A 26,783-nucleotide genomic window follows, 5' to 3' on the forward strand; every position below is an offset into this window, starting at 1 on the left:
CCAAAGATGTGGGAACTGCAAAGTATGCAAATACACCAAAATTGGAAATTCATTCACACACAGGACAAAAACACATGCACTTACCAAATTCACCAACTGGAAAAGCCAGAATGTCATTTACGCAATCAGATGTCCGTGTCAATTGCTCTATATAGGCCAAACTACCCAACGAGTAAAAAACAGGGGGCATATTATCAAGGGGTTTTATCTCCGCTTTTTTGGCTTTAAAAGCCAAGAAAGCGGAGATAAAATTATATCCCTATTACCTAGCTGTCGCTAACACCAGTTAGCGACAGCTAGTAGGAGATAGCGACCATCTTGGGCCCCACTTTGCATGTCAGTGATATTTATCACTAATTACATGCAAAGTGGGCGTGCCAAGATGTTAGCGGCTGGAAACAGTCGCTAACATCGCCATCTCCTATTACCAACTTTTGGAGATATTTGCGCTAAGCGCGAATATCTCCATAAGCTAACACCTGCCCTGAGCAGTTCTTAGCCATGTTATCCAATGGGAGTGGGATAACATGGCTAAGAGCATTAGCTCGGTAATGCATGAATATCGCTGACTTTTCAGCGATATTCATGCATTGCGGCCGATTTTTATCGCATTTGCGATAAACCTTGGTAATACCAAGGTTTATCTGCGATAAAAATCGCCGCAGCTCAGCGGTACATTTTTGTCTCTAACCAAGCAATAGCGATAATTATCGCTATTACTTGGTAAAATGCCCCAGGATCTTACAGCACCAGAGTAGAATCCGCTGCAAGGTACAAGGTGCACCGCTCATGGAACATTACCACAACTGCGGCCACACACATGAACAATTGGAATGGTGGGTGATAGAAAAAGCAGAATTGCACCAAAGAGGAGGGAATATGGCTTTATTTTAGGTTATAATACATGTCACCACATGTTAAAAATTATAAATGTGTCCGTGATGTTTAGCACTGGTCATCTCACTGATTAGAAATAACAGGGCAAAATACACAGTGTATTACTAGATATAACATATGTATTATGCCTCCTAAACTGCCCTCAACATGTGTTTCCAATTGTTAAAAAGTATAAATTTGCCCACAATGTGATAGGACATGTACCAGGCCATCAACACGTGTTTCCAACTGTTAAAAAGTACAAATATGTGATAGCATAGGAACAACAACAATAGAGACACGCCAATGCCAGATGCACGGTGTATATGAAAGTGTACCTGTCTACATTCCACCATTTTTGTGGCTACCAGTTGATTGTGACTAGTTGTGAACATGATAACCCATGCGTTTTTTGTCTACTTGTGGAACGCATTACTTTGACATTCATGCTTTACCCGGCATTGCATTCCGTATAACATGAAACATACGCCTAATCTGAAAACCGGACATGCCCGTCAGGCTTCTTTGTTCATCTCGCCATGAATACAAGAGACCTTTGCTCCACCTTCCATCTACCACCGGGTTTCACACCTTGCCAAATCACACATAGAACTACATGCTTCGCATCACGTAGGCTACGCAGGTCATCCGTTAAAAACGGGGCATCGTGCGCAGCCTCCCTGCCATTATTCGCCGAATCGAGAAGGAGACAGACGCTTGCTGCTCTACTCTCTAGTAAGTTCCTTGCCGCTCCGCTTTAAGCATTTGACCCTTGATCAGGGATTGACCCATATTCACTTAAAAGCCGCACTTTGAGCCACCGCTGACTTCTTACAGCCCGTGTTGCTTAATGTTTTACCGTTCTAGATTAGTGCGGCTCGTATCCTTTATTTAGAAACACTCGGCAGGCTATGTGATCGAACATGGACCTTTGAATAATCGTTCTTTTATATCACAGATATAGTTTCCTTGACTTCGATTCAATCTCATTCACCCTACAAGTGATTATGTTGACTACTGCTAAGCCTTAAACTTTACACGTTACTAACGCTGCTTGCCTTAATGATAAATATTACCACTTGGCGTGTGTGCGCCATTACAAACCAGGATGTTAGCTACAATAATTACCTCATGCTGCTTGCCTTAATGATAAATATTACCACTTGGTGCGACATCACAAACTAGGAGGTGAGCAGCCAACAGTGTGGATGAGCCGACATGAATGTACATAGACCGTATAAATGGCCTTGATGATAGGACTAACTGAATCGTCCCCAGTCTTTTCGGTCCTTCTGCCACATTTGGATATATTAAGAAGCTCACGTTTAGAAGAATGTTGATACGTATTTTACTTGGGACCTGCACTGACCTTAGGTCTCTTTTAAATCTTACAGGTGATCCCTTTCGCGGCACTCATCTCCCCCCCCCCCCATTTCTTCACCGGCTGGTGAAGAAATCAGCATACATTGCCGAAGGTACGTACAGATATGGACTGCTAGCTTAATTGTCCATCCTTTACCCCATTGGTAGTGATTATTCATATTACCAACAGATACAACCAAGTGAGAATCCATTGCGAGGGTGCCGGCTGGCACCCCGCCTGCTCAGATAACTGCAGAAGCCGTTAAACCTTCAAAACCATCAGGTGAGCAAGCCAAATTGGCATTGTCTCACGTTTTTATAACACACTCCACACACCAACAACTAAAACCACCCCTTACTCATTCGCAGGTTGTCCTTTTCTTGTCCTGATGAAGACCCGATACGGTTGCCAGAAAGTCTGCAGCACTTACTAGGGTCGAAACGTCGACGTTGTATTTTCAATCTGTCCATACCAAGTTTCAACTATAAAGAAAGAATATTCGTGTTTGTTGAAACCATTGATTGCAAATTATGGACTGATGTAAATTTATGTCTTAATATGTTATTGTGTCACTGCACAGTCAGATCATCACCTGTCACTACCACTCATCTTAGCACCTCACTTTATTTGTGATTCCTATGTCACTATTGTTTTAGACACACCATTTCTATTTTTATCTGTGATTAACTCATGCAAGACATCTAAAAATAAGAAAACTCTTGCAAAAGCTAAAACTTTGGCGTGTGTTTCCTCTTTTTCCTTTTCACAAATGCTCCATACAGTATTTCCATGAATAATAATGTGAAATATACAAAAAGTATCGAAAATAATTAAGCATAACAAAGAAATTGTCGTATGTTCCAACAGAACCATTGTTTTTGTATATATACCATCAAGATCAAGACTAATGTCTTCACAGACATGCTTCAGCCTGGGGTATTCTCATCAAAACCCTTACTCCCCTTTAATAAAGCCCTCATAGATGTCCTGTTCTGAGCCTGGGACATTCCTTTCCCAATCACACGGGCCCAGCCTTCTTCTCCTAGCACCCACTCCTCGAGGCCTGAACTTCCAGAATAAGTCCAGACGTGTTCCCTACTACACCTTCGTATAGGAAACCCTAGAGGATGGATAACTTTGGCATGACATTTTTCTCTTACACCAGCATGGCACTGCGGTCTGTGAACACCGCATGCTTACTGGGCTGCAATTTTTCACACTGTATGGGACATGGTTGCACACGTTTTGCCCACGCTTCTGGAGGAGGTCTGGCCATACTCTCGCAAGCTGTTGCTGACTGCAGAGATGCAGCAAAATTGACCTTCAGATTCTGACTGAATACGAACTACTCACTGGATAGAGCTAATGATTCCATGGCGGTGCTTCGACATCACGCGTGGCTGAGGACAACTGGATTTTTGGGGGATGTTTAGGCATCCCTTATGGACATGCCATTACATGGGAGATGACTTTGTTGACAAGGTGGACTTGGCTCTAGAACAGTTTAAGCACTGTGGGGCCACCGCTGGGACGCTTGGGATCACCATAACCCAGTGACAGCCAAAGTCTGACTTCCACCCCTTCTGTGGTTACAGTAGAGGCTGTCAGCTGTGTTCATTTTCCCCTAGACACCACAGCCAGCAGGCATCACAGTCCTTTCATGGCCACAGACGTGGTTCCCACAGGCCTCGTGGGAACCAAAGTCTTAAGTCGCCCCAATCCTTCCTCCCTCCACTAACAATTTAACAATTTCTGAAGCGCACGCCAAATACTAAACAAATGATAATACAGTAATGTGAAAAGAAAGATGAATTTTCGTGTTCCTGGGCTTGTCCAGTCTTTTTATTATTTTCACTTTTTTCAGTCTTCCACTCCTTTACACCTTCATATATTAATTCCAAGTCGATATGGTTTGTAAAGCCAAAACTCGGTCCTACAAAGTAACATAGTGTCATTTCTCTCTGCCCATTCCAATTGATAATTGAAATCCCTACAGCCCTACTAATACTCACACATGGATCCGTGGGCTATCGCACCAATAATATCCAATTACAATTCCCCAAACCGGAACCAATCCTTCCGAGTTTACCCACAGGTCCCTGCTGTATGGGGAAACCTGTGAAAGTATACAAAAGATACCCTCAATATTATGCCGCCTGCATATTTAGCCATGCGACAATCTTAAGCTTTGTCTGCAATCAAGAACATAACTGTATTCACTATTCTCCCTCGCGTACCACCGGATCAGGTGAAACCCAACTCCCGTTCGTGACCGGGATTAAAACATTGTTGCAGAAAGAGAGAAGGTGACTACGACCTTCGCTAAAAGGCAGCGCCATCTTAGAATGACCTAATCGTTTTTTTAAGTATAATGGCACACCCACCAAACAGACTCTTGTACATTTAGAACTTCACTAATGTGACACTAATAATTAAGAATTCCACTAATATATCTATATTAAAAGCATACCAGTTATGGTAAATTGCTTTGTTATCCTCAGAACCACCAGCAATATATAGCATGATTTGCTTCAGCCTTACAAAACTGAATCACTGTCCATAAATAAAGTGGTAGACTCACTCCCTGAGTCATAGTTACACATTCATACAGATCTCTCATGCCTCATTTTTATTACTCTTGCTCCATAGGCTCACACTCATCACCAATTGCCTATAGCTTATCAATGATAGTGTATTTATCATAGTCAATAAAAAGAATTTCCAAAATCCTTCATGCCAACGCCTTCAGTCACCTAAAAAGTATTGCAATTCATGATCATAATTAAGCCCCTCATCCACCGCTTGCAAACGCATGATCCACCGTGCCTCATGCCTCCGCAGTCTCAGCTCCCTATTACCTCCATGTGGGTCCTGCTTAATATGTTCTATACCATAGAACTTGAAGGTTTTCATGGGGCCTTGAGCAATACAATTGTGCACATGTTCTGCAATAGGATATCTGCAGTCATTTTGTTTAATAGCTCGCATATGTTCTCCAACCCGATCTTTTAATGCCCTAATAGTACTTCCAACATACATTTTTGCACATTTTCATACAATAATGTAAATTACATAAATTGTGCCACAATTAATATTAAACATTATGGTGTATATTCTACCCATACTATCTTTGGATTGCTTAGTCTTATGTTCGGCAAACCTACACATCCGCAATGCCCACATTTTAAGAAACCTTTTGATGCTTTTGTTAGCCATGATGCTGTTTCAATTACAATAGGATAACTGGGACTTAGTAGGGTACCCAATGTTCTTTTCCTCCTGAATGTAATCTGGGGCCTATCTGTTAGGAACTCTTACAAAGTTCTATCTGCCTGCAGAATATGCCAATGTTTGTTAAGGCTTTTACGTAGTGTAATGCTCATATCCGTATAATCTGTGATCAGCCTAATCTACGCAGACAATTGTTTATCTGTGTGCTTAGGCCTCAAGGTAGTACTCCTTTTGATCTTTGTAGCCCTCTCCTTAGCTGTCACAATATCTCGGTGAGGGTAACCTCTTTGGATAAAGCGATTTTCCATATCATTTATACAAAAAGTGTCTGTCATCACTGCAGTTGCACCTTTCTCTCAACATTTTTCCATAGGGAATAGCCCTAATCTGATGCCGAGGATATGCACTTTTCGCATGTAACAAAGAATTACAGGCAGTAGGTTTCCAAAACATCTTACTTTTAATATGTCCATCCTTGATATACAATTCTACATCTAAAAATACCACGCTATTAGTACTCGAATAGGTGGTAAATCTGATATTCATGTCATTAGGATTTAAATATTCAATGAATTCATTAAGTAGTTGCTTTGTACCTATCCATATCGTGAGGCAATCATCAATAAACCGCCCCTCCACTAACAACTGCAACTCAGAAACCTCCTTAGTTTGCCCTCCTACTTACTACCTTGGGCACCAGGTTGGTGGCAGAATCCAGCACCATCTGTACCAGTGACAGGGAAAAACGACCAACAAGTGGGTCCATTAGCTTGTCCAGCAGGGCTATTCCCTCCCATTCCAACAGACCACGCCACCCGTGCCACCATCACAGGACCACCTCTCCCTATTGTGAAAAGAATACTGGCTTGTCTGGTCAAAGGGGCTATTGAAGTGGTTCCGGCATCATAAGTAGGTTGTGGTTGCTATTGCCTCTACTTTCTGGCTCTGAAAAAGGATGAAGGCCTTCGTACTATCCTAGATCTACGCCCCCTCAACAACCTCCTGAAAAAGGGAAATTTCAAGATGCTCAGTTTGGCTCAGGTTCTGTCCGCCCTTGACCCTGGAGACTTGATGGTAAGACGCCTAATTCCACATTCCCGTCCTCCATGAAAACAAGCAGTATCAGCAGTTCATGGTAGACAAAGAGCATTATCAGTTCACTGTGCTCTTCTTTGGCTTTACCTCCGTCACTTGAGTGTTCACAAAAGTGGTGGTTGCAGCTCAACTGCGGACATCAGGGATGCCAGTCTTCCTCTATCTTGACGACTGGCTGTTAAAGGCAGGCGCACCCCAAACAGTTGTTTTGGGCACAGTTAAAGGATACCTTTCCACCATTTCCACCTTCCTGGGGTTGCCAGACAAACTTTCCCTGTTCACGTCACCTGTTGTGACTCGTTTCCTGAAAGGTTTACAACACATTTCCCTTCATTATGCCCCAATGGCAAGGGCTGGATATGGTAACCACCTATAAATACTTGGGAGTAATTTTGGACCACAAGAACTCGTTCAAACCCCGATTGGAGTCATTGTGAGGAAAGTGAACCGTGACTCACTTGTCGATAAAATCCTTAAAAGCTAACTCCCCGACCTAACGCTCAACCCTCTGCTTCAGGTTTTGTGCACAAAGTTACAGCTGACTCTCACATATGGGAATGAACCCCTTCAAGGATACAGTGATAGCTAACTCATATAGGGCTATATTTAACCTGGCAAGATACATCTCCCCTGCACGAATCCGATTAGAATTTGGTCTTCTGAAACAAACACTAGAAAGGCGGAGTGCGTATGTTAGCAGCTGGCACAAGATTCCCAGTGCTGAGGTTGATTCTTTAAACTCTAACCTATGGGAAGAGCTGCTTTGACATCGCAAATCCTCATCCAGAGATTATCTATTTTACTCACTTCAAGTTCTGGGACTGTCAGACCTTTGGGGCACTCCAACAAATCTCTTGTCTTTCAAAAAAGTCGCAAAAGAATCAGCACAAATTATCTCTTCTATTGAGGACAAGGAGGCATTAACAAAAAGAGCGCACGGCTGCATCACACTCGGCGACTACGGAAGAATGCAACCACAAGCATATCTTAACATTGGAATGAACCTAAAGACGAAAGAAAAGGTTTTAAAATTATGCCTTGGGGTAATCCTGGCTACCCCCCACTTACCCCCTGGGTGAGAAAAATTGCATGCAGCAGTGCCGCCTGTGTAAAGCTGATAAGAAAGCCATCATCCATGTTATGTGCATTTGTCCTAAACTAAAGGACTTGAGGTACAACTTATTACGTCCTTCCTTCAAACTATATGGCGTTCGGACATGCTGGCAGGCTGTCAAACTGTGCTTTAACCCCACTAAAACAAAACTAAACTGTCGGGTTATAAAGTTTTTTGAATTAGCAGAAAAAAGACAAAAGAGCACGGCTGGGAGCTGACCAAGAAAAGCCAGACGTTTGACGACCGCTGAAATATTTTATTGACAATTATTAACTGATATTAAGTAAACTTGTAAAACGGAGGAAATCGCATACAATGAATTTTTAGCAATTTTTAGCAATGTTTTATTGTTTTGTAAAGATTTTAATTATTCATGTACAAATAAACAATTACTTACTTACTAACTTCATTATGCACCAATGGGCTCTTAATTTAGTTCTCACTTTTCTCATGTGCTCACCATTTGAGCCTATGCACAGTGCTGTCCTCTAAGACTGCTGACCATCAATACGAACTTCCTTGTGGCAATAACATATGCTCATAGGGTTAGTGAGTTGCCTTTTTCCAGACAAACTGGTCCTTAGGACCCATGCCCACTTTTTTACCAAAGGTGGTTACACCTTTTCACGTCAGGCAGTCTATCACACTGGCTTTCTTTGCCCCCCCATCTTACCAAGGAAGAGGAGAGACTCCCTGTCTTGCCCTAAACGATCAACTCTTTGTTCGTTTTATGGGTGCGAAAAAAGGCAAGGCAGTGTGCAACCAAACCAGATGTATTCTCCTCTGTTTTAAAATCTGCTGCGCAATTTTAAATAGCAGCTACGTGAGGGCTTAAGGGCTCATTACACCAGAGCTAAACTGCCATTACTGTTACTAGGAATGGTCCTAGTTCTGGATAGCTGTCAGGCAGCCACGTGGGAATCACTGCACACATATGACAAACACTACTGTCAAGACAGCCACGTCTGCGCGATGTGCATTTTGGCCATTCAGCTCTCCCGGACGTCCTACTGTAACACAGTTTGCTGACTCACCTCTGGGCAGAGATTTCTTTGGTATCTATTCTCAGGTAAAGTATCTGTGGCTAAAAGTCTCTATCCGTTGAACAAGTTATTTATCATGGGTAATGTCTTATCTGGTCTTATGAGAGTCTATTTAGCCATGGATTCCTTACAGATCCTCTCTGTTCTACAAACTATTTCATTGGTAATTGAAGAGACCCTTCAGGACCTCACTTTGACACACTAGTCAAAAATCAAATTAAATGAAAAAGTGCTTTATTCGATTTTAACTATTAAAATCACAAAAGCAGACAAATAATATTCTGATATACAAATATTTCACAGTTCATTAAATAAACACAATACTAAACTGATCATAATAATACATTAAGAACCTGCCAACCCCTCACCCTAGTCATTCCTTCTCAGCTTGGTTCCATGCTTCTGGTGCAAAAAAACTGTCAAAAACTGAAGTCAGGGGGTGTCCCCTGGAAGGCAATGGTGGCAGACTCACAGAGCTAAGCTCCACATCCTGAAGTCCGCAGGGAACATTATCTTGGGGCATCTGCAACAGCAACAGTCAGCAGGAACTGGGTGACAGCTCCCGGAGAGGCAGAAAGACCCACAACTGAACACAGCCTCATATGGCAATTGAGATTAGCTGCCCCACGGATCGACGAGGACACCGCCCATGTGGACAGCAGCAGGGTGACGGCATGGCCTGGAGATAGAGAACTCGAGAACCATTGGACGGGGGCTGCAGCCTTCCCCCTCTCGTCCATCAGAAGGATGATAGAAGGTGGTTGGGGAAAGGCCGAAAGCATGATTTGGCTCCAATACGACCCCTGACAGCTCCAGCTGGGTAGAAGGCATCATGCCAGCACTTGAGCCCAGTGGCGGGGCATGAAATACCATTCCCTCTTCTGAGTGTAGTCCCCTGGCGATGCCTTACCTGGGAGATCTGAGAGGGGCCCCAGCAAAGGAGGGAAGGCCTGGGCTAAACCCCGGGTGTCTTGGTAGGAGGTACGGCTACAGCAGGGGAGCATGGCAGGGCCTGCTGGCCGACCTCCACTTGGCGAGTCCCTACCAAAAGCGACTGCTAGCTCCCCTAGTCTGGGAGGGGAACCCAGAGAAGGGAGCAGCATTGGGACTGATGTGATGCATTGACCTCTGGGGACCCTAAGGGCAAGGTGCAAACCTGACACCATTCTGTCCCGTGGCAAGACTGGGGAAGGCGACCCTCGTGGGTCCTTTTGACAGACAAGCAGGAGACCAGGACCAGACCCAGGGATGGCAGAGGCCCCACCTTAACCAGCGGGACAACCCGAAGACCCTACCGCTCCTCTGAATGCCTCGGAGAGGTGACTGGTGGGGAAGGAAAGACAGTGATCAGGCTGCTGCCACTGCCGTGCGCTGAGCACACTACACAGAGCCATGGAGGAAGGGGAGGAAGGGGTCACGATGAGGTGTGGCCCAGAAAACGAGAGTGACCCCCATGGGAGAGCCGGGACACCCGAGGGCAACTATGATCACTGAAAAGGCCCCCAACAGTGGTGCGCCCAAAGCAAACCAAGATGACGCAAACCAAAGTGTCTCCAACGAAAGCTATAGGGAACAAACAATTGGTGTCCCACACATACTGGAACACAAAATTGAGATGGTTGTGCCGGATCTCAGCCTTCTGTCGGCTGACCACAAAAATATGGCAGGGACAGTGTTGGAAGCTGAATGAGAGTTAGTTCAAATGATACCAGTGGTTAAAGACACAGCTACTTAAATGCAATGGCTGCAAACACTGGTGGCAAATCTAACAGCACATCTGGAAGATTCGGAGGGCCTCTCCAGATGCAACAATGAACGCCATATCAAGGTCCCTGAGAGGGCCAAAGGCCCCAGCACTGAACTGTTTGTTGGAAAAATGGCTCTTAACCACAGTGCTGGGTGACAAGGCATGGACGCCTTATGCTGTGGAGCAGGTGCACAGGGTTCCCGGATGTCCACCACCAATAGGTGCCCCTTCACCCAATTATAGCCTGGCTTTTAAAATTCAGAGACTGGGACCACATCCTCCAAGAGACTCCTGCAGACCCTGGGCAGCTTGGTTAATATATACACAGATTACACCAACACTATCCAACGGCAGCAGAAAACCGTGATACAGGTGAAACGCCACCTTCGGAGCCTAGATCTTAAGTACGCTCTGCTCTTTTCGGAAAAACTGTGGATACTGACCCCTGAGATTACTTGTTTTTTTGTGTCAGCGCGTTAGGTTTGGAAATGGCTGGAAGCACATGGTTACCTGCCATCTGTATGCAGATTCAGGGCGGCGAAGGTAGACTCGCTCGCGGGAAATCATTGAGCCGGGCCACACGACGAGAGCTGAGAACACCTACAAAAGACCAGGCATGTGCACAAAAAGCCAGCAGTCCTTGGCTCTCGGACAGTAAGTAGCAAACCTACAGAGAAGACTCACCAGACTCCAGTGCTAGTGCTGAGGCACTGGGGAGGAGGCAGACAAAGCCTCTGCCCCCTGCGTTTACTCCACTGACTTCAGATGAACTGCTGTAAGAGATTAAATCCGGTAACAGAACCCTGACGGGGCCTGTCATAGGGATGACACACATTCCAGTCCCACTAGATGGATACTGTCTGGGTGAGCGGACTTAACGTATCAAGCCATTGTTTGGTGATGTGTTGCATGGTCAATTTGGAGGGTGACAGGCACTCCAAGCATTGCGGGACTGTTAGTTGAAAACCCACTGTATGAGGCGCTAGGGAGGGGTTGGTAATGGGTGGAATTTCAAGGTGGTGGCCAGCCCAACTCTCAAGCAGATCCAGGGCTGGGGAAACCTGTGTGGCCAACACATAGACCCACTACACATGTCACAAAGGTTTCCTAACTCCTCACTGACAATCCTATCCTGGAATGTGAATGGGCTGGGCAGCAAAATCAAGAGAGGAATGGTTTGTGAATTCCTAATAGGCCATGTTCCTGATCTCATCCTGCAACAAGAAACTCATGTACTGGGCAACCATTGTAGTTTCTTGAGCAGGGGTAAATATGTGGTGTTAGCACATGCAGGCTTTTCCATGGCGTGCCAGGGGCACATGTATCATGGCCCACAGATCGCTTCCATTCTGAGTGCTGGAAAAGTAGGTAGACTTCCAAGGCTGTTGGGCAGTGGTAAGGGGTACTTGGCTAGGGGATGAGCTGAAGGTGTCCTCAGATGATGGGATTAATGACTGTGAGTGACTATATACTTAAATCACCGGAGACCCTCCTGGTGATCGTGAGAGACCTTAAGCTAACCCTACAAGGGAACCTAGACAGACTAACTAAAGGATATGTCCCATCCCAGAAAGACAAGAGACTGAGCACATTTGTCAAAGCCCTGGAACTAGCAGATCCATGGTGAACCACTCACTCTGAGTAAAGACAATACTCCTAACCAACTGACTTTCCTGTCAAGGCTAGACTACTTCCTGGTCCTACTCAGCCAGTTGTGGAGATGCCACAATATCCATTACTTGCCAAGAGGAATCTCGGATCACTCCCCACTCTCCATCCAACTGACACAACTAACCCCTCAAACAACTTTGGGCTGGAGACTGAAAGGCTGGGTTCTGACTGGGCAACCAGACGTTCCATCCAGGAAACCATGAAGACGTACTTCGAGGACAACCTGGGCTCTTTCAACTCAGAGACCACGGTGTGGAAAGCTTACAAGACAGTAGTGAAGGGCCGCATGATAGCACGGGTGGCATGGCAATGGAAGGAAAGGGAGGGGAAGGGAATAGAGGAAAAGCTGGTGATGTGGGAGAAGCAATATGAGGTGGACCCAGATGTGACCCTCGCAAGGCGCATAGAAGCTCTATAGGTAAGATACCACAACCTCATGACTAAGAAAGCCAGAGCACTATTCAGGGCCAAGCAACACAAACTATAAGTGGTGAGCAACAAGGCAGGAAAGCTGTTAGCATGGCTGGCATGGAGAGGAGGATAGAGATGGGTACAGAAGATCCATTGACAGATGTAGTGCAGGCCTTTGCGGGGTACCTGAAACGTCTGTATGCCCTGCCCTCTTAACTTGGGAGTCTGTAAGAACTGAAGGTTTTTCTTAAAGACATTCCAATGCCCGCACTGAGAGCAGGAGTGGTCAAACTCTTGGAGGAAGAGATCCAGGAGAAGGAGATAGCGGAGGCCCTGGCCCAATTGAAAAGTGGGAATGTTGGTGGAACCTAACAGATTCCCTCTGGAGTTTTCCAAATGCATCAAAAGCCAGGTAATAAAACTGATGCGGGCCATGCTGTATGAATGCAAACCAAAACCAAAGGGGATGATGGCGAACAAAGCAAAACCAAAAGGGATGATGTTTGCTTTTGCTTTGTTCGCCCTAAGTTGGCAGGGTGTGCCCAGGCGTGGGTCCCTTGCTAACTTTGCCACTGGATTCAAGCTAGCCTGGCTGATGACAGCTGATTAGCTAGAAACTGGTCCCAGGATGCTTGTTTCCAGTCCAGGGAAGACATGTCTTGGCAGTTCGGTCTGGACGGTTCCGATGAGGCACAGGGTCAGACTGATTTGCATATGGTCATGTCTGAACTGGGGTGGCGGAGTGAGCTAAAGAATGATGATGGATTAAACCCAGATCAGTTGACTGGGGGTGAGTGTTTGCAATGTTCAGCACTCCGTCCATCATCCCCTTTGGTTTTGCTCTGTATGAATCCAAACAGCAGGGTTAGTTGCAGCGGGATCTGCGCCAGGCAATGATAATCCACCTTTACAAAGAGGGTAAGCCCCCGGACCCACAGTCCTAGCACTGACCGATCTACCTGTGTACAAGTAGTTTAAACTTCTGGTGAACATCCTGGTGAACTGCCTGTTGTTGGGTCATTCACCTAGTGATACATCTCAACCAATCCAGTTTCATGCCCTAGAGGTCCATGAGACGCAACCTCCAATGGCTGTTTGGCTATCACACTTCCAAATCTTTCCCTCTAATACCGAGCGACCCAATTGGTCATTCTCATTGAATGGGTGTTCGCGGAGCAGACTATGGGCAGACCGGCAAGCCCTAGATCCACAGGGCTATTGCTCATGGATATATGGGACCCGTAGACTGACTGATATAATGGCCCTCACTGCAATGGTGGTGGACTTCTGGAGGACGGCTACTAGGCAGATGGGCTGGCAGGAAGTGGTGACGGCAGCGCTTTGTAACCTGTTTTCATAATAGCCATTTTGAAGGTGAGCTTAATTTCCCATCTTCCTTTTTATTATTCAATACCACTATCTTAATCTTGACTCAAGCATGTGCAGCTATGAACGATTCAATGCTGGAGACCTAAACTGGCTATTTACATGTAACTTTGGCTCTCGAGCATTGGAATCTTTCCCAGATTCACATTCAAACCCCCCTCCTTCCCTTTTATGAGCCTCTTCATGTATATCTTATTCTCACAAGCTAGTCAACCTGAGAGTTGGAAGGCTCTGTCAAGGAAAGGGCGAGGGTGCTGGTTTTTGATTGGCTGACGTTTGAGTCACACAAAGAGGTGGGCTGCTTTACTACAGGATCCCAGCCTGACAACGGAGAATGATTTGAACATTTGAATCTATGAAAGATAACAATACCGAAGAACCGACGTTACAGGTGAGCAATGAATTTTCATCCCCTATCTGTCATTCACAAACAGATGACAACAATTACAAGTCTGCTTCATCACTGCTTAACAAATTGCTCCGATGTTTAAATGAGTTAAGAACCATCTCAGAAATTTCCTAACAGGGGTACTTGGTGCAGAATTCAAAAAATAAAATGAAAATCTTACTTCTATCAACACCCTGCTGCCAGTATGATGTCTTGAGAACCCTGTCTGAAACATGAACGCATGTTGACAAATGCCATGTCTTGGTGCGCAGTGTCCCGCGGCACTGATAGCTGGTATCTCTTAAAATCATGGCTAGCATCTTCCCCAGCTAGCGGATTGTTGTTTATTACCAGGAGAGTCAACTCAGTTACTCTAGCTGTTCTCTATCCAGATTAATAATCCACTCAAAATAAATGTTTTTTCAAAGGATCCTGCCGTTGCTGGCAGTTAACTTGAAACAGATAAAATGCTTTAGAGGTCATTTTACCAATGTTACTGGGCAGAAACAACCCTGAGTACGATGGAATGAAGCTCTGCAGGTGATGTGGCATCAATCAAGATATTGCCAGCAGGAAAGGTGCACCCCCTCAGCTGCCAATCCCAAGCAATGATGGTTCCATTGCATCTACTCCAATACTCCCAAACATTTGTTTTTAAGCTAAATGGAAGATACACATATACACCAAGGTTTCCAATGAGTCATATATTAGGGCAGAAACTATTGCATTTCATAAAAACTTTTTAATGTACATGGGACTGGTTCATAGAATAGAACATTACAGTGTTGTTCATATTATACACCCACTAGTTTTAACTGCACACACCCTTTTACCCGTCCTGAAGAAAGCCAGCTTATTCATAAGGCACTGGCTGAAACATGTTGACACATCCCAGGATGTGGGAGGTCGTAACTCGCCTCTAACATCCAACAGCCTTATTTTTTAACCGCTGACGGTGACCCAGCCATTAAAGTGTAATTTGCCCCCGGGCACTGGGATCCCCGCCAAGCCGTTTTAAACCCACTATTCATAACAGTCTTCACCGCACACACAGCGACATACCTGCTCCGCTGTAATCAGGTGTCGAAGCACACCCGGGACACGCTAGGTGTCACTGGGTGGGCCCGATGATGAAGCATGCCACCAACTAGGTTGGTGGGTGAGGGCTTCATGAGCACACCTACCAGGTGCCACTAACCGGTGACGAAACATACTTGAGTCCTTGATAAATTAAATCATTTTTTTGTTTTTTCCTTGATTAATTAAGCTAGTCTCTTTTTGATTTACAATATATAAACCGGGGGATATGGACTAGCTTTCTGGTCCTCTCTCTCCCTCTTGATACACGCACATATTATGTATATATCATCTGTGGTCTTGTGGGTAACTTCTTAGTGGTCCTCTCCAGGTGGTGAATCGTAACCTGCAGAATGCCAATTTTCACATTGCCCAGTATAACAGAATCATCGCTGAGCTTCGTAAAGAAATACAACGTCTGAAGGGCAAAGATGAGCAGCATGAGAAAATGAAAGAAAGTAAACTTGACATCAGGGACATACAAGGTAAATGTGGATGTGTTTCACACATTTTTTTCTAATGCTTCCCTTATAACAATCTGTGTTAGTTTTTCTTCATTTTGCTTACGTTGACAGATTTGAACCATGCTGAGTTGATAGTAGCCTCCCTTCGTCTTAGGACATCAATGCCCCTGGAGGTCAGTTATTGTGAAAACCATATTTAAAAGTTTAAAACTTCAAATAGCATATCAATCCAAGTCCGTGATTATTATGAATCCAGATTTTCTTTTTAATCATCTAATTCCTCTATTCAAAATTCAAAGACATATTTCTTTCGATTCACATAACTTCACTGTCCATTCATCAATGTTCAATATAACTGTTTTAAGCGATGTTACAATACACAACCAGGCAACACCTATTTCACTGCATACAGAATCAAATATAATTATCCTTAATGATCATAACTTTACTTTTAACAGAGACATTCCCATCAGACCAGTTCTCAACATCGTCCATGTTTTCAAGACTTAAAAATAAATGGAGACTAACACTTGAGGAATAACCAGCAATGCAGCCTTTGGGGCACCCACATTTTGTCATACAAAGCTGCAGAAGACCCAGTGCTGACGCCACTGAGACCCTTTAACCCTCCTCCACATCGAAGAATGGTCTCATGCCCAACCTCCGTGTCGCCAAAAAGGAAGATGCCTTTAACACCTTGAGACCATCATGCTGGTGCACTCCAGCCCATTTTCCACGTTCTCCCTTCAGAAAAAAATATACCATGCACACTTCCAAAGGGGCAGGCATCACAAGTCTACTTCTGTATCATCTTCCTGGTGACACTCTGATTGCAATGACATAAGATCTTCCCATGCTATCACCTGCAGCTTATCCCACATGGGTATCACCGGTGGAGGATATCACCACATTCCAGGATGTATTAGGGGAGTATCTCAACTACAAGGAACAGTTTCCGTAATCATGGAAACCCTAGAGCCAAGTGCACAGTCTGCTGGAGTAGATGATCCCGGTCCCTGAAGTGCAGGAGGCGAGCCACCATAGGACGCAATGGGCCCTCGGACGAAACTCTTGCACCGGTACCCTGTGTGCACGTTCCAAGGCATAGAAGTTGGAAAGACCCTTGGGGGCCACAACTTCCTGAAGCCAGGACTCAAGCAGAGTCAGCAGTGAATCCCCATCAGCATGCTCAGGTAGCCCCACAATAGGGACATTATTATGCCTGGCCCTTCCCTCCTGGCCATCCAGATGCATGGCCAGGTGCCAAGTCTGTGCCTCAAGAGCCGAGATGCGTGATGCACTGATTGAATTGCTGGTGTTAGGATCTGCACTGTGGCCTCCACTGTAGTGACCCTTTCCGAGACCTTCCATGAATCCTCATGGATGAGACCCAGTTTGACAGAAAGGAAATCAGTCTCCCACCCCAGAGGCATCGATGCCAGCCAGAAGTTTATCAAACTTGTCATCCATATAGGCTGTGTCTCCACCACTAGTGCCCTGGTTGACCCCCTGCCGGGGGGCACGTGCAGCTGCATCATCCTTAGTGCATTGGGTGTGCCAGATAATGGCACCAAGAGAGGTTGGGGGCCCCAAGAGAACACCAAAAGCAAGGCCACATGAACGGCTACCAACTCCCCTGGTGGCACAAAGGGGGTCAAATCAGCAGGAGACTGGGGCTCCCAAATGGAGCTCAGGAGATCCTATACCTGTTATGATACAGGGCCTGAAGTGAGTAAGAGAGGGATGGTCCCTGCGATAGGACATGTTACTCCTTCACCTACAGCCAGACCAGCAACGACAGGAAGGGAAGGTATCTGAGCCCCCAGGATGTTCGCCACAAAAGGCACATCAGTATACGCTGTCCTTACCACGAATGGCAGCAGAGGGCCTCTTTGCCCTTATTCCAGTTTCCCACTGTAGGCCAAGAGAGAGTGGCCAGCAACAAAAAGCTAAACTTCTAGGGCTCTTGGAGTGGTAGTATGGTAGGACGACTTATCCGTGGCCCCTGCAAAACCACCAAAGGGGATACTAGTCCCACAAATCTCACTGCTGAGACCACAGGTGCACTTCTGAGCGGTCTTGGGTAATTGGGTGGGTCGGCAAGTCCATCCGAGCGCAACTGTTTCTTGTGTGTCAGTGGCTGCAGGCTTCACAGAAGGGTCGAGGGTGGGCACCTGAGTCGATGGGCCCCTGCAGTGTCCACAGGAGGGGGGATCCTTCCCCCGCAGAGTCTAACCGCCCCGGGCATTAGAGAGGCGGCCTCTGCAAACAAAGCAGGCCGCCATCTTGTTTTGAGTGTCCGCGCCGGAGCTGGGAGAGCGTGGCGGTCACATGTGTAGGTCTTGCACTCCAGGAGCGTCGCAGGTGCACCACCAGTGTCCAGGGTACGTTGTCGAGCCTCCCCGTAGAGTCGATAGGGATGTAGCTGCTGAGTGAGGCTGGGGAGATCGTGGATGGAGTTGAGACCCGTTGCATGCATCCTCAAAGCACTATGTCTGGCTCCGCCCCCCCTGACAGGGGTACGTCCTCTTATTCTTCAGTAGTGCACCATTGTCAGACCCTGTGCCACAGAGCAAGCAGAAGTTACTGATTCTCAGCTGCAGGGGCTCTGGCCATTTACCTATGATGCCCATGGGTCCATCCTACTATGACTTTGCAAAATTGGGCCACATCCAACGCCTTCATAATTTGACTTTCAGCTGCAGTGATGTCAAGCAGCAACATGCTTCTCTGGGAGGTCGTGCAGGGTGTTTAAGCTCAGAACTCAACAATCACCTAGCAAAACAGTAACTGATTGTCCAATTCATTGTTTTAATTTAGTAAAGAAAAATACTTTAATCTTACCAAAACCCCCCATGCCAGGTAGAGCTCAAGCACATATACTGGGATTGGATGGATAGCCAGGAATTTAGCAAGCCCAACCTAGGGAAGCTAACAGAATAATTCCTCCATTACAAGCAGACCAGAAGCCTTGAGCTTTACCTAGATATAATCCAGGTCCCACGAAATAGGGCTTTGTATATTCAATTAAGGTTTGGCACACTCCCAGTCCATGCACTGACATCAAAGTGGCGCTCACCCAAGAATATAACAGAAGGTTGCCCCTGCTGCGGAGCCCTGTTGGAGTGTGTTGCCCATGTTATGTTTGCCTGGCCAGCCTATAACATCGCAAGGTCTAAATGGCTAAAACCGATCTGCAGACACATGGGCACCCGCGACCATTGGGCTGCTTTGTGCTTCCTGAAATCTTACCCAAGTGTACTTTTTACCTGTGGGGTGGCTAAGTTGCTACACTATGCTTGGATAGTCAGGCAAAAAGTCTTGCGAGGGGTGCCTTAATCTTATGTTTTGGGTGACACTGGAGGCTTCCGGGTTGCTCTGCACATACTGAAATCTGAATAAAGAGCTTTCTACTTGTGGGGTAACTGCATTCTAACCTATGCACGAACAGTCAGGCAATAAAGGCTTGTGAGGGATGCCTTAATTTTCATACTCTAGGCCACACCGGGACGTCACCCTAACCCACGAACGCCTTTTTAGAATGTAAAGGCACTGGCACTTTGTAAAAGCTCACTGTGTTGCACTGTCATGTTTTTATCCTCTTTTTTTTAAATATCCGTTTTTAATTCATCCATGATTCTAGGTTTGAACTTGTAGAAACTCATATGTACAGCTTTTTAGATAACTGTTTTTATGTTTTGTAGTGCAATACCAAGTTTAAAAATACTGTGTAAGTACAATCTCCAGCTCAACTATATATCAACCAATTATTTGCATTAATGTATTCCTTTTTATTCACTGTACAAATGTTGCACAATCCTTTTATGATACAAGTTATCGAAATAAAGCAATTGATGATGACTTTACTCTTACACACTTAAAACACAATATTCCACAGAAAAGTGCACAGGTACAATTAACACTCTTGTGTTTGACTACTGCACCTTGGATTCTGCCCCCACATTGCCTCTTTACCTGAGCGTCCCCCCATTTAGTAATTCTAGGCAAGATGTCATCTGTGGTTTAGCATATCTCTCAGGCCTATATCAAAGGCCAGGTGTAGATTATCTCTCAGCTCAATTTGTAGTACCCAGTTTTCAACAGTCCCCTTTTTAACACAGTCTCACCCCAGCCAGGTCATCAGTATCCTTTTCCTGTTGGCCAGCGGGGAACTCCAGTGCGTGTCTCTCCTCACTTCTGCACCTGGAAGGAAACATGCCTGCTGGACATATGAACCACGACTCAGCAGAAGGCCGCAACAGACCACAGTGGAGGTAGCCATCCAATATTTTCACAGATGGGCAGTCACTCCGCTCAACGGTGAAGGTCTCCATTGGACCATGGACTGATTTTCAGTCTGGGTAAGTCTAGCTTTTGGGCCACCAAGGTTCAATGGTCACAACAATATGAGGATAGCTGCAGCAGAGTCTTCGACAGCAGCAGCAACTAACCTCCGGTGCAGTTCTCAATGCCAGTGGCAAAACCTGCCTTGGGCACAGTCTCTCCTTGGCCTCGCAACCTCCCTCAGGCACAATTCTTGGTTGTGGGGGCCACAGTCCATCTTAGGCACAGTTTGTGGTTGCAGCGTACAGTCCACCTTGTTCATAGTTCACATTTGCAGCGGCACACTCTGTCTCTGTCACAGTTTGTGGTGCTAGCGGCACAGTCTGCCATAAGCATGATTCTTCCATACAGCAGCGACGACTGCAGTCCTTGATTCCCACTTGTAACCACTTAGACTACAGAGACTGCACTCCTCAGGGTGGGTAGATCACTTTCCACAGACTTCCTTCTTCTGGCAGACCATATCCAGCAATGGTTAGCTACTTCTGGTGCTCTTGGGACAGCCACACCTGCTTCTGGGTTGGCATGCTCCTTCCCTCTCTCAGCAGGCAGGCTGGCTTATGGGAATGAAGGCCACAGAATCAACTTCTTACATCAAGCCAAAAGCTCAGGTGATATCCCCTTAAATCTAGGAAACGGCTGTCAGGTTGACATCAGCTCCGGTTGGAACCAGGGATCAAGAACCTAGCTTTTCAGTAACCGGTATTCACAACACTCACTGGGGTGGGAATAGTTTATGTTTTATAGAAAGAATTTTTTTTTCTTTCTTGAGTCCCCTCACTCACCAGGGTTTCCCCACAGTGACATGCTTTATCATTGGGGCCATCCCAGTCCTCTATGGACTGAGGCATGCTGCGACTTGCGAACTACGTAGGAGCACTTAAGTGATGGACTATGTGTAGTGCAATCAGTGTTGTGAAGTGGAGTGGAATTAATTTAAGTGGGTTAAAAACTCATTTGGGAAGGAGATGAAACTGGAGTCACGCATTTCTTACATTGGCTAAACTTACAAGCCCCCTTTCTATGATTCACATCAACAATGAGCAGATCCAGCCTCGTGTTTCTGGACCTTAACATACAAGCTCATGATGATAAACTAATCACAACTATACACTTTAAGCCCACAGCTAGGAACTGTCTTCTTAGATTTGACAGTTTCCATCCCAGACAATTGAGGGAGAACCTTCCCTTTGGGCAGTTTTTACTTCTCAGTGAAAAGGGACTTCAACATTCAAGCAAAGGATCTGAGTACCAAACTCCTTTAGAGAAACTATACTCAACATGTTGTATCACAAGCCAGAAAAAGGGTTTCAAATAACAACAGAGAGGCCCTTCTTGAACTCAAAACAACTGATCAGACTACTGAAAGCAAAAGACCCATTTGCATACCGTAGCCTCAGACAAAGTAGCGAAAATCGTTAAAAAACATTGGAGAACACTGAATAGTGGTGGTTTGAATTTTGAACAGCCAATGTTCAGCCACCGAAAAGGCAGAAATCTCAGGAACTTTGTGGTCCACACACGACCCAAAGACATACACGGCTCAGAAGGTACAGTACGCCTGTTACATCCCCTGCCTGAAGGGCACTACCCTTGCACAAACTGTAGCATCTGCCATTTGGCCACAGCGACGAAACAAGTCATTTGTAACAATGGGTTAGTTTGGGACCTGAGATCGTTTTCTAACTGTAATACGACAGGAGTGGTCTACCTGATCACCTGTACGTGTAATTTGCACTATGTTGGAATGACCAACAGGAAGGTCAGCATAAGCATCGTTGAGCATCGTAGCAGCATCAGGTGGAAACGATCTAATACTAAAATGACTACACATTTCCTGGAAAAACAGCATACCCGAATGACATGAAGTGGGTGGTCCTTGAAACTATGCAGAATTACACACACATGGACGAAAAATTGTTTGAAAAGGAACAACGCTGGGTTTTCAAATTACATTCAGACACCCATGGTCTTAATGATGACATACCATGGGGACAATTCACATAATGATCAGAATGTTAGAATATCTTTGACCCCCTGCTGCTAAGTAATCCAGCTTTTATGAATTTGTGTCCACTGCATTAATCCAGGAGGTTATATTTAACCTGTGGTCCTTTACCTAAATTAATGGCATTAAATTTAGCCTTTCCCTAGTGGAATTACCCCAAATAAATCGCTGTTTTTTAATTATTCTGGCTAAATTTTCTAAATTTTCTAAATTCACTTTTAAGAAAGCGTGTACTCCAGAACCTTCCAAAAATTATTATTTTGAAAAAACAAGCATTTTCTACTAAGTTAGAGCTATTAGAAGGGGGCGACATACTCCTAAGATGGCTGCCGCTAACTTGCTATGGAATTCCCCTGCATGAATCACTGTCCTCCAAATACTTTGGCAAAAAAATCTAAATTCACTATTTAAGAAGTGTTTACTACAGACACCTCCCTAAAATATTTTTTTGTAAAAACAAGCATTTTACACTGAATTAACGCTAATAGAAGGGAGCGACATACCCCCAGGATGGCCACCGCTAGTAAATCGACCGCGAGCGGTCTACACCTTCTGCAATGACAATGCGGAAATGCAAGCACAAAAGCAGCAACCGGCCGCACACTCTCTAACATGCGGTCCGGAGGTTGCAGTGTAGGTGATTCAGCATGAGTGTCTCTATACAAAGTAAGTGCCCGTTTTAACCCCCACAGGTGCCGGAAAACAGCGGACTGCAGCCATCACCGCTTGCTTTTTTGTAGCATAACCGGCCTCTAACACGGCATAATTTTCCCTCATTTTCTTTCCTAATTACTAGATTGAAGGGATACCATCAACTCTCTACGTCCATGGGGCAAAGCTAGGTCCCCATTTATGTATGTAACAGTCTGTCGTTTTAAATATGGTGTGTGTGTGTGTTATATCACTGAGTGCTTTTTTCACTGTTCTCTGTCATAGACACCTGTCTTAAATACACGCCATTTGGCCCTTTTTTCCCAGTATGGACAAAGGCGCAGACAACTTCACATTCTGTGTCTTTTGTGTGTAGAAATTATGTAAATACTTTGCGGGCCATGTAACCCCTTAACCATATTGCGTGTGTTTCCTTTCCTACAGATACTACATGACTATCAATTTACGTATGTACTAATGCATGCCTTATTATTGCAGCATTTAACTAATGTTTAAACCTCACTTGAGCACAATTAGGAGTGGCAAACACAGGGCTGGTCCCTGTGTAGTCCTGAAGAAGAGCTTAGGGGGAATGCTCGAAACATGTTGACTGGAATTACTAGGAACGGATGTATGACGTTACAACGCATGCTTTTACCACGCATGCTGTTACAACGCAGTTTTTACAACGCAAACCTTTACAATGCATAGCGCTTTGGGTGCTGGATAGTGAATAGTTTAATTTACTATTCCCATTCCAGTCCCCGTGAACACTAGGGAAGGTGTTGGATAGTAAATTAAATCTATTCCCTATCCTAGAGCACCCCCCACTGCAATGCGTTGTAATGGTTTTCGTTGTAAAACCAGCGTTGTAAAAGAACTGCGTTGTAAAAGTTTTGTTGTAAAGAATGTTTCCCCTAGGAACACCTAACTCATTGCAACTAGGGCCCCTAGTATTCTACCCCATTTTTAATTTACCTCCTTGTAGCAAGAATAAATTATTTGTAGCCCACTAGGTAGGTAGTTTTTAACCCACTTAAAATAATTCCACTCCACTTCACGACACTGATTGCACTACACATAGTCCATCACTTAAGTGCTCCTACGTAGTTCGCAAGTCGCAGCACGTCTTAGTCCGTAGAGGACTGGGATGGCCCCAATGATGAAGCATGTCACCATGGGGAAACCCTGGCACAAGAAGTGGTTCATTGGCTCTCACGTTTATACAGTTAGTGCAGGTAGGCAATGTGGATTCGTTGTCTGCATTTTCAGAATTGGTTTTGGGTGGTTCTTTCAAATGTGCTATCCAGCCTGTTCTCAAGACGCAACCTTTGTGAAGAGTGATGTTCCTCGAAGCAGGATAGTCTCCAGCCTGGCGCACACACAATAGTTGTAGAAAAAGGTGTGAACTTTCTGCACTTGTCTATTAACAGCCAAACTGAACAGTGATCAATGAAGAGGCAAAAAACTGGCCTAACTAAAAAGGGTGGCTTTCAACTTCACAACAGTGACTGCAGTCCCACCCTTCATCCCCACCATCTACCAAATGGCAGTGCTAGAAGAAGACTAATCAGCAGGTCTTCACAGCAATAGTCCTAACTGAATTCGCAAAGGTGCCTTGTCACTTCTGTCCCTCACTTCAGTGTCTATAGCTCCTTTCTCCAGTTTCAGGAATGTCAGCAATACACTTCCACAGTCTGGAGAAACCAACCTCACCCCCGTCTTTTGAGAAGGGACTGGCCAAGGGTTTCTGAAATGGAACCCACAGGCCTCCATTACTCTGGATCACTCCTATACACAATGCACGTATCACACGGACCACATATGCAAACATGTAAACTATACACTTGGATGTTAGTGCTAGGAACTGGATTAGGTCATAGAGCTGCCATCACTTTTTTCCCTATTTGCTCTGCCACACTAGAACCACCAGCTCTGTCAGTGCACACTCTATTGTTTTTGGTTTCCATGATGTGCAGACCATCCCTCTGCAGTTTAGGGATGGTTGCAGTGTGGATATGCAGCAGACGTGCACTGGGCGGGCCTAAGGCAAGCCCGTCTGCGCCCATCAGTGCCTCAGAAGGGCCCATAGTCAGGAACACAGTTCCTCCTTTCTTTTCAGGTAGAGAACTTATTTTGCCACTTTGCAATGCCCCTTTGAGCACTCTAAAACCTAAATTTCTGGCTTTACATCCACTAACTTCTGAATTTTTTGTGTGCATCATCACCAATGCTCGCTTGGAAATTACTCTCTCCATGCTTATCTCTCAATATTTCACTGACCTTTCCCCTGAGGCTACCTCCTCACCACATAGCATGCTGCTTAACTTGAAAAATGTTATTCCCACCAGTAGCCACACCTCATCTAACATCAGCTGCATCCTTATCAGTGCCTGTTCCCTGGTAAAATAAAACCTAGAGTTTGGGAACCTCCTTCTTGGCCATGATCTTGATATCACTTTTGTTAATGGAACATGGCTGCAGGACTCCTCAACTCATTACAATTATATCACAGTTCACTATGGCTATTACATTAAACAAGTGAATCAACTGGTCTGATCACAAAGCATTATTCTTTCATATTCTCTGTCCTTCCTACTCAAGATCTAACTGTAATGTTCAAACTTCTTTGTCATACTGCCTCTGGTCCAAACTGAATGTCTCTGACCATGCTTATCCCCCTTTCTTTCTTTATTTGTTTTAAGGTTAATAAGGGGACATACCACATACAAATACATATGTCTTACTTATACTGAGTTACATTGACATGTCAGCAGCTGATCGATATTCGGGTAGCACACTTCTGCCATCCTGTTGTGGTTGAGTGAGGTGGTGATGTCTCAATCGGTGTTTGAGAGCCCTGCGTGTATGGTGGTCAAGCGGGATTGCAGCCAGTAATAATCCCAGTATAGCATAACTGGGTATTTGGGGTGGGGGGGGATTAACGGGTGTGAACTATGTAGGTTAGCCCATCTGTGTCCCTAAGCGATTCAATCCAATTTTCCTGCCCATCTCTACTACAGTACTGACTTGCAGCCCACCCATGTATAAGTTGCAAATAGTAATGAGTGAAGGGGGCTGGATGGCAGGGGCACAGATTTGCGCATTGGATGCAGAGACTGGTCGGTAGTGCTTATGGATGTCCAACCTCATCTATCTCGGGTGTTCTGTTGGTCTCAGTGTATGGGGATCGGAGCTCCTGATGGGGTTTCTGAAATTCTAGGAGCATGGCATCCCAGGTGGACACCAGGGGAGTTTGCGTAACCCTAGGGCGTCATCTTGTCTCAGCGCCACACTCTCCACCTGTGCCCAGTTTGTGAAGGAGCGAAACCATGCCTCCCATGGTGGGAGATCAGGACGTCTCCAGTATTGGATCTTTCATAGATTCACATGCTTGAATCATTCCCCATTGTCGAAGTGGGAGTCCCACAGTATTATATCAAAGCAATTAAATTAATAGCATAGGCTAAAATGGCACTAGGCCATGAATTTACTAACCTACCTATGACTTAGACAACAACCAATCACCCTCCAGAACCTTCCCCACAGAGGCTAGGTCCCTCAGATTTTCTACTGCACGTCATGTGAAGGGAGTCTCCCTGAGCTCTTCTCAGTTATTTCTTCTGATTTCAGGAACCTTCTATCAGGTCAGATATATATTGCTTTCTCTATTCCAGGGGATTATCTGAACATGTCAGACCATTCAAGAAAGGGATTATTCAGGTCAATGTAACAACTGTGGCAAAAAAGAGACTTTACATTGATGATGCTCATAAAAAGTGAATTTACTGCCTTTATCCTGACCCCACAGTCAAAAACTGTAAGATATGTCGCACTTTCTCACAGAAGACCCTCAAGAACAGAGAGGGAAGGCTTCTATTGTGGTTGCAGAAACTAAGGATCTAAAGACAACC

The 26,783-nt window shown here is 45.2% G+C and overlaps 1 protein-coding gene across 8 annotated transcripts in view; it reads left to right on the top strand.

Annotated features, from left to right (window-relative positions):
* The window catches only part of LOC144786046 (kinesin-like protein KIF19), a 1,675,385-nt gene that overhangs the window by 905,409 nt on the left and 743,193 nt on the right, over positions 1-26,783 (top strand). For all 8 annotated transcript variants that reach the window (XM_078664980.1, XM_078664979.1, XM_078664981.1 and 5 more), the window contains one exon: positions 15,734-15,887. In XM_078664980.1, the coding sequence (XP_078521106.1) occupies positions 15,734-15,887 (154 nt within the window). The remainder of the gene's footprint in view (positions 1-15,733; positions 15,888-26,783) is intronic.

Source organism: Lissotriton helveticus, chromosome 10, assembly GCF_964261635.1.
Source record: "Lissotriton helveticus chromosome 10, aLisHel1.1, whole genome shotgun sequence".
In the NCBI taxonomy this organism is placed as follows: domain Eukaryota; kingdom Metazoa; phylum Chordata; class Amphibia; order Caudata; family Salamandridae; genus Lissotriton; species Lissotriton helveticus.